The sequence below is a fragment of the Heliangelus exortis genome, chromosome 1, assembly GCF_036169615.1.
Source record: "Heliangelus exortis chromosome 1, bHelExo1.hap1, whole genome shotgun sequence".
In the NCBI taxonomy this organism is placed as follows: domain Eukaryota; kingdom Metazoa; phylum Chordata; class Aves; order Apodiformes; family Trochilidae; genus Heliangelus; species Heliangelus exortis.
In genome coordinates, this window is record NC_092422.1 from 117,887,021 (window position 1) to 117,896,035 (window position 9,015).

Sequence of the window (9,015 nt, forward strand, 5' to 3'; positions counted from 1 at the left end):
GGGGGGGAGAGAAGAGCTGTGGGGAAGTCCCTGAAGGCGGGGAGGAAGGGCTCCTTACCCCAAAACCCCCGGGCCGGAGGAGGGGGAGGAGGAAAGGTTTGGGGTGGCGGGGCAGCCCCGCCGCTGCGGCCGTTGCGGGGGCGGTCACTCCTGCTGCCCCCGCCTCGCGCCCCGCCCGCCGGTTACCTCACGGCAGAGGGGGGCGGGGCCGGGGCCGGGGAGCCGGGCGGCGATAAAAGGCGGGCGCGAGGGTCAGGCAGGGCGCGCGGGCGAGGCTGGCGCGGTCCCTCAGGGTGCGGTGTTGGGGCTGAGGTGAGCACCGAGAACTCGGAGGGGGAGGTGGGGACAGAGAAAGAGGCATCGGGTCAGGGCTTGGCGGGGGGCTTTCACTGACGTGAGGCATCTCCTCGAGAAAAGCGCGTTTGTGATTGTTATTATTATTATTGTTGTTATTATTATTATTTAAACCGGCTTCAAGGAGAGTTCCGTGTGCCCCGGGTGAGTGCGGACCCTGAGCTGCCCGTTGGGGTACAGCGAGGCTCCCTCAGCTCCTGTCGCGGGGAAATGTCCGTTAACGGTCGCTGGAGCTCCCCCGCTCCTGCCGCCCCGCGCGGGCTCGAGGGGAACTTGTAAGGCTCCGGTGTCAAAGGGGTGCTGCTGCCTGCCGCCGCCTGAGCCTGTTGAGGTGGTGTGTTATTATTGGGATAATAGTGTACTTATCGGGAAACCTCCTGCTGCAGCGATGTGTCTCATCGTGAGGGAGGTGAGGGAATGCTGTCCTCGCTCTTTCTGCCTCAGGTTTGAAGCTATAATAGTCTTTACTCTTGGTGTTAAAAGTAGGTAGTGCTCATTTCAGCTTCAGAGTCGTTTTCTGACTCGTGAATGAGCATCTTCAGGTATTGGATCTTCTTGTGATAGAAAGTGTTGGCCGTGAAACTAGAGGCATGTGAACTGCAAGCCTCGAAGATACATTGAAGTTACTCAGATCTTGTCACTAACCTAAGTCTTGCAGAGCAGTCAAACAAGCAAGAGCTTTGGGGGTGGAAGGCTTTGTTGTTTGACAGTCTGAGAATTAAACTCTCTACTGAACTGGAAATGAAGTACCTCGTTCCCCCCCCACAAGGGCAGCAACATGCTTTACTCTCCTAGGTGAAGATCAGCAAGCAGAACAAAGTATGTGTGTGTGGTGGGAAGCACAGTTCCTGGTCTTTTCTGGGCACTGGGTGAGCTGTGTTTTGACTCCTGCAAAGGCTACAAACAGGAAGGTGTAGAGGGAACACTTTCAGAATTAGTAGCTGAAAGCACTTAGAGCTTAAGCTAGAAGTCATGGAAGATTCTTGTATTATTTAGTGATCTGAAGGATCTAATGAAAATACAGTGGGTTTATGATGAAACTGTACTTTAATGTGAAGTGCCTGAGGGCAGCTGCTGGCAGGCTTTATGCCTCTGGGTCTATGCTGTGTTGCAGCCTTAAAAGACTGAGTATGAAAAACTCCTTGATCTGTACTGGGGTAATCATCTTGTGAATCACAAGTTTTCTTCATTCCTGCTGGTGCTGATGTGACCCACAGCAGCAGAGTTTGTAATGTAGCAACTTGTGCCAAGGGCAGAAATTGCTTCTCCAGGAGCATTTTTACCTCACTGTGTATTTTGTTTAGGATTAGAGTCCTCTGTAAAGGAGTTGACAGGTCAGGTGAGTTGCTCAAATATTAAGCAGGATAGACATAGAATTACAATAGCTGCTCTTCAAGTCTTGCTTAAAAAGTGTCCCATGCATGTTGGTGCTTGTCAGGAAACTATGTGTTTGGGTTTTAAATAGCTTGGGTAGGCAAGAGTTAACTGCCCCTTAAGTTGGACTAGTCTGATCTTGGCAGCTGCAGTCCTCCGAAGTACTTGGGGCAGAAGAAGGTGAGATCCCAATTAGACTGTATCTGTCAGGAAGCCACCTAGCCACAACTGAAACCTGGAAGTGTTAAAAAGAGAAGTGTATTAATACCAGTTGGAGTTGCATGACTGTAGAACAGATATAAGTATCTACATGCTTCAAAACACAAGTAACTTACGCATAAGAGAAAGATCTGGTCAGCTATGACAAGACTCTTCAAAACAAGTGCAAAAGTTCAGACAAAGTCTGGTCTATGAGGTTCTGAAGTCTTAAAGAGTAATGCTAACATAACACCTATCCATCATCTAAATATATGCCAACTCTTACAAGCTTGTTTGACCTCCACAAATGCACAAAACCCCCCCAAAACTGAGCAGCTGAAATTCTATTCAGGATCTACCATGAGTGGTAGATACAGGATGGTGGAGAAAAGAATAATTTCTGTGAAAAGGAAAAAATCTTTGTCTCTGGCATAGTTGAAGTGCACTCAGTGGTCTGGATGTCCAGGCCCTGAAACTAACACCTGAGTGTCTTTTGATGTTGTGTTAGTTGGAGGGAGCAGCTTGAGCTTTCAGTATAATGAAACAAGTTCAAAACTTAACTTTCAGAAGTGCTTTGCACTTACAGCTCATCTGGCTTCAGCTGGTGATGCAGATGATCTTAAACTAAGGTCAGGCTTATGTGTCATCTTTGATAATTTGCCTTTGACACAAACTGCTTTGCTGAAGTAGTTAATTCTATCTTTTGAAAAAAGGACAATGATGACAAAATTTTTCTGCCTGTACCAATAGAGAAGCTGTGTATCACTTTGGGTGAAATGCTTGCTAATAATAAACATTTTATAGAATTATTTCTTTCTAGTTTGTGTGTGTAGACAAAACCAGAGCATAGGATTTATCTAGGCAGTGTAAGCAAAGTCTGACTTGTAATTTTTTTATATTCCACTTCCCTACAGTTTCTTTGGAGAAGAAAAACCTTAGGATGGCAGGCAAAGGAAGTGATGCAGACCATATGTCATGCAGTGTACTGAACTGGGAGCAGGTCAGCCGCCTGCATGAGGTTCTTACAGAGGTGGTTCCAATCCATGGACGAGGTAACTTCCCAACACTGAAGATAACTCTGAAGGACATCGTTCAAACTGTTCGGAGCAGGCTGAGTGAAGCAGGGATTGTGGTACGTGATGTCCGTCTGAATGGCTCTGCAGCTGGTCATGTCCTAGTCAAGGATAATGGGCTGGGATGCAAAGACCTGGATCTCATTTTTCAAGTTTCTCTTCCAAGTGAGGCAGAGTTTCAGTTAGTTCGAGATGTGGTGTTGCGATCCCTATTGAATTTCTTACCGGAAGGAGTAAGCAAGCTAAAAATCAGTCCAGTAACACTGAAGGAAGCCTACATCCAGAAGCTAGTAAAAGTGTACACAGAGTCAGACCGCTGGAGCTTGATATCACTTTCCAACAAACATGGCAGGAATGTAGAGCTGAAGTTTGTAGACTGTATCCGACGACAGTTTGAGTTCAGTGTGGACTCCTTCCAAATCATACTGGATTCCCTGCTCTTTTACTACGACTACTCGGAAACCCCCATGTCTGAGCACTTCCATCCAACTGTGATTGGGGAGAGCATGTATGGAGACTTTGAAGCAGCTTTTGATCACCTCCAGAACAAGTTGATAGCTACAAAAAATCCTGAAGAGATCCGAGGTGGTGGGCTTCTGAAGTACAGTAACCTCTTAGTGAGAGATTTCAGGCCCATGGATAAGGATGAGATCAAGACATTAGAACGCTACATGTGCTCCCGGTTCTTCATAGACTTCCCAGACATCCTGGATCAGCAGCGCAAGCTGGAGACCTACCTCCACAACCACTTCTCCAAAGAAGAGAGGAGCAAATATGACTACCTCATGATTTTGCGCAGGGTGGTGAACGAGAGCACCGTCTGTCTCATGGGACACGAGCGAAGGCAGACTCTCAACTTGATTTCACTGCTAGCACTCAAAGTGCTGGCAGAACAAAACATCATCCCTAATGCCACTAATGTCACCTGTTATTACCAGCCAGCACCCTACGTTAGTGATGTAAACTTCAGCAACTACTATCTTGCAAGTGCTCCTATGCCATACAGCCAGTCCTACCCTACTTGGTTGCCTTGCAATTGATCGTTTCACTTGAGTGTTCTTAAGTGGAGGCTACTGAAGGCTGAGATGCTGAGTGTATATAGACAAGAAATAACTTTCAGTTTGAGATTTTCTGATGAAACACAACTGCATCGGACTGTCCATTTCCTGCTGTGCAGTAGGAATATGCAAACAGGTGACCTGCTCTACAAATGCCAAGAAGCCTTATTACCTCTTCATTCGGAGAAGAGAACCAGCAGCCAAATATTAAGAGGAGTAGCACCAAAATTTCTGTTTGCCTAACCTCATTACTCTACAATTTCTCATTTTAAGTTCTAGCCAACTTTCTATTGAGATAATTGTGCAAGAGTAGGCTTGTGTTGTGTTTGAGCTGCTTACTTTTTGGCTGTGTAGAACTGGTAACTGTAGATACTGTCTATCTTGTAGAGGGTCCAAATAAGGTTTCTTATATATGGTCCTGCCTCAAGTTCAAGATTAATTTCTTGGAAGCTGAAGTTGGATTACTAAATCTGTCTTTCAAGCATAAACTGGCTAAATTTTTCTTGAGTACCAAAAGTTGGAAGGTGGCATCTCTAAGCATGCACCAAAATGTGTTCTAAAACTTGCTAATGTGAAAAGTACTTGAAATGAGGAATTAAAGCCTTAATCTAGCATTGGAACCACATTTTGAATAGTTAGGATGCAAAAAGACTGCTAAATCCAGGCTCAAGATAAAGCCTTTTTGACTACATTTCTCAAAATTATTGGCACAGTTGGCAAGTAGTGCAGCTCTTACACTCAGGTTTGGCCCAGCTTACTTTCTCAAAGGTCCACAGCAAGCAAGCAAGCAAAAAACTCACAAAACACACCACCACCCCCCCGAAAAAATCTCCAACACACTACTGTGAGTTGCAGGATGATGTGGACTCCTGCCACAGTATAAATTCGTGAAGTGCCTCCCCCCAAAAATTTCTTTTTGTACAATTTCAGGCAGGTCCTGAAGGCTTGTTCTTTTGTCACCAGATAAGGGTTGAGTTTCCAAGTTTATTCTATCACCTGGTCACTGTATGAGATGGTATTTTGAATGGTTAGAGTAAAATTCTTTCTCTTTACTGGCCTTAACCCTCACTTGAAGATGTATATAAACACTGAACAGAGCTCTTCACAGAGACTGTATGTCTCCACAGTCAGCCCCTGTTTTCAGAACAGCCTCTGGGAGAGTATGTACTTCCTTGGAGTAATGGGAGGCTGACCTTCCTAAAGGGTGTGGGCTGAACTTGCTGTTTTGAAATTCCTGTGCCTTATAAGGGAGTTAAAAAATTTCCCAGTTATGTATATAGCAGTATGAGGTACTATGTTATCTGTTATCTGTATGATTTTCACTGAATTGCAATAGTGAAAATGCATTTAGCAAGTGATCTTGTTTCTTTTGCTTAACCATGAGAAATAGACTTAGAAAGGCAAATCTTAGAGCTATTTAATAGGTGTTGTTTCAATGTTTAAGAATACTTATTTGCAAAACCTTTTTTATGACTTCTAGCTGTCTCTGCAAGCTTATGAGACCAAAGTGCCTGATGAAACAAAATGCCTGCTTTACCTTCTCAGCTTAAATAAAACACCAATGTATGGCTACTGTTCAAAGTGGAAAAAAGTAGCAGTGCTGCACTTAAATGGCAGTAAAAAATTGCCTGTTCCTCATAGGACCATACCCTTCTAGTTATATTGCAAGTTTTCTCACTTTTCCTAACCACTTCATAAAGATTGCCTCAGTAGAGCAGTGAGGCTACTCTTTTGTTCAGGCTTCTTTTAGCATAGAAAGGCAGAGAGGGATACGATCTACAGAGCAGACCATTGCCAAGCATGCTTTAGCTTTTTTAACAGCCTTTTAAGCAAGCTCAGTAGCAAATTGAGAAATAATTTGGTGTCTTCTGTTGTGATTTTTTTCATGAAAGGCTTCCTGAATAGTCAGCCGAAGTAGCTAAACTTGAAAGTGAATCCAGTGTTTTTTATTAACTGTGGCTTGGACTTTATGTAGCTTACAGATGAGGCATCTCTCACCCAAGGCTTTTGAGTCTTTGGAAGGCTTTGTAAAAACTAACATGAAGCCAGTGTTACCATGGGTGTTAAAACTAGTACAGGCTTCCTGCTGGAATGCAAACCTAGGTATGAATAACTTCTGTATGCAGTACTTGGCTTAGTATAGAGTGTCAGTAGAAGAAGGAAGCCTTTTTTTTTTTAGGAGTTTGTAATTGCTATCATCTCTTAAAAAGCTGTTTTAAAAGCCAACCTCTGCTACATCCATTGCGGAAATAAACAAATGCCTAGAGAGACATGCTTGATTTGCATATCAAATAGCTTAGACCTGTGTATCTGTTTTATGCAAACTCATGTCTGATCTTCAGAAATTTACTGTGCATCAGCTCAGGTAGAAGTGGTTGGGTGCTCAGGAGGTGTCCTCACGAGCTTGAAAGAGACAGACTTGCATTTTACTAGTCCTTTGAATGCCTTGGCTGCTGAACATCAGGCTGGGTGCATCTGTTGGTAAAGGAAGTGCTAGAAAAAAGACAAATGGATTCCTACTGAAAGAGAATTTTGGAGAACTTAAGTTTTCTGCCATAGATATCGTGCTTTTGCTAATGTAACTTACTACTGAGGCCTCAAAGAAAGCTTTATGTTGAATGGCTGCTCTCTGAACAGATGAATTCCTGGATTTAAGCTTTGCAGTTGGCTATGTTCCCTGTCTGCCTCTTAAGTTGCTCTGGCATATTAGAAACACTGATGCTTTGTGGCTTGTATGTTAAACTTTTGAATAGTTTAATAATACTTGTAGTTTAATAATAGTTGAATAAACAGAATCCTTGAGTGGCACCTATTGCATTGGCCCTACCATATAAGGGATTGCTGGGACACAGTTCAGCTTATTGCCTTGAACATCATCCTGGCTTGGCAGGTAGAGCTGGAATACTCAGCTGCTCATCAGTGTGTTGATAGCAGCCTACCCTTTCTTGTTTCAAGCTGTCCTAACAGCCTGATACTGCACGTGGCAGTGGCTTGATTTGCTGGTATGTGCTAGCTGGTTCGAGTTCCTTCCTGCAGCAGGGAGTACATGTGAGTGAGTGCTAGATAAAAGTTAGAAGTGGTGACCCTAGGCTAGGCTGCCTGCTTGATTCAGTCTCCCTTCAGGGCTTAATGATGCCTCTGCAAACCAGCTCTATCCTCTGTTGCTCATCTGTGTGGTAAGTGGAGGCTACAGAAAGACTACTGTACTTCAGGCTATTACCCTAACACAATCCCTCTGGGGTATCAAAACAAACTGCAGTAACGTTAGACTGCAAGTTTCGTATCAGTGCATCATTCCTCAGGACCAGGCTTCGGGTAAGCTAGTCTGTGGTTTAAAATAGCTGTTTTCTTCCTGTAACTTAAGCTTGGCTGGGCTAAGCCAGCCTGAGGTTAAGCAGCAGTTGTCAATATTTATTGCCAAGTTCTCCTTGACTTAGTTCATTGGTGGATATTTCTCATTGTAAGATTATTCTTTTTATTTGATAAAGATGCTACCAAGGAGACCTAGTAGTAGACTGGGTTTTTAGTCACTTTAAAATACCGATGCTGATCCATGGTCACTCTGAAAAGTTGTGAGGCAAAGCATACTTCATGCTCCCTCAGCTCAAGCTTTAATTGTTACTGTGTTTGTCCTTAGCTAATTTAATCAGTCACTAAGCTGGGGGTAGAACACTACTGCATGAGTTTGAAAATTTTCCAAAAGTTGCTCACATCTGAATAATCTCATCTACAAAGCAGTAGATAGTATTGTAATCTAGCCCAAAATACCTAAAGCTTTTTGTTGAAACTTCGAGGCTCATGTTTTGGGATTGAGCTCTTGATGTTAAACATTTGATGTTTTGTGCATGGGCTTTATGGGTTTCTGATCACTGGAATAACTAATGTTGGTAGTGATCTCTGCTTATCACTGTACAGTGCTTAGGAAAAGACCTCTTGCAAAAGAACTTGGACAAAAAATTGCTTCAGTTTTAAGTTGTTAGTGCACTGATAGCACTTGTTTACTGTCCCTTTCACTCAACTCATTTAGTCAGGGTGCCATAACTGCTAGGCACAGTAATAAGCATGGTGACCATAGGCACTGGCATCTTTGTCTAATTTAGGCCCTGAAGAGCCAAATTAATAGCAGTACTTCTAGCCTTTGCACCCAAGTCTTGGCCAACCACGTGTTAAATATTGTGAAGTGTGTTTCATATATGTTCTTTAATTTCATTGAAACTAATTATAAGATGGGATGAAGAGCTATAGTTATAGAAGGTTTGGAGAAATGGTTGGAGTACTTTTTTTTTTTTTTTCCTCTCATATTGGAAGGAAGGCCACTCACAAGCATCTTGATTGGGCTTGTCTCTTTGTAATTAAAATTGCACTTTCTGTTGAAATTAAGGCCTTTTTTCATAAGTTTTAGCTTTTTTTTTTTTACTATTAAAAGAAGTCAGCTATTGGAAAATCTGTCTTGCAGGTCTTTGGAAGAAGTGAGTTGTTTTTCTGTTTTGTATTAGGTTTTGTGTGGTATTTTCTTTGTTTTTTGTTTTTTTAAGCTGGCAAAACAAGGTACTAGAAATATTTGCATTTGTGATGAGCCCAAATGTGAGACTGATTACAGTAACTTTGTCTACTGTTCTGCACTGTGGTGTTCACTTGTCATTATTGGAAATTGGGTTTTGGACCTTAATGATTCTGAATTTCTTGTGCAAATAAATTTATGCTAAAAGCTGCTTGCCTCATTTCTTGCATTTAAATAGTGCTGAAGAAGTATTTGTGGAGCTTAATTGCCAGTCTGTGTGTAGATAGATACACTGGGGTGGTGGTGGTACAAATAGTGATGGGGTACACAGTAATGCTTGGGTTTAGGTGTTGTTCAAGGCACTCTTTCCCCATGAATGTATGTGTATCTGCCTCAACTTAATGAATATTAGTCAGTTAAGTGAAGTGTGATTCATCTTTCACTTTTCATTATAGTG

General features: G+C 42.8%; 1 protein-coding gene across 5 annotated transcripts; it reads left to right on the forward strand.

Annotated features, from left to right (window-relative positions):
• Positions 1-203: 203 nt before the first annotated feature.
• Positions 204-8,766, forward strand: TENT5C (terminal nucleotidyltransferase 5C). 5 transcript variants are annotated; one of them, XM_071761069.1, is made up of 2 exons: positions 204-251; positions 2,841-8,766. In XM_071761069.1, exon 2 carries the CDS (start codon positions 2,867-2,869, stop codon positions 4,037-4,039), a length of 1,173 nt encoding a protein of 390 aa, XP_071617170.1. In that variant the 5' UTR covers positions 204-251; positions 2,841-2,866; the 3' UTR covers positions 4,040-8,766. The 5 variants fall into 5 exon arrangements, with proteins under 5 accessions (XP_071617170.1, XP_071617143.1, XP_071617180.1 ...); XM_071761042.1 differs by lacking the exon at positions 204-251 and adding an exon at positions 256-312; XM_071761079.1 differs by lacking the exon at positions 204-251 and adding an exon at positions 264-339.
• Positions 8,767-9,015: the final 249 nt, after the last annotated feature.

What these genes read in the sequence shown, in the direction of transcription:
- TENT5C (XM_071761069.1), top strand. Translation starts at nt 2,867, where the DNA reads ATGGCAGGCAAAGGAAGTGATGCAGACCATATGTCATGCAGTGTACTG.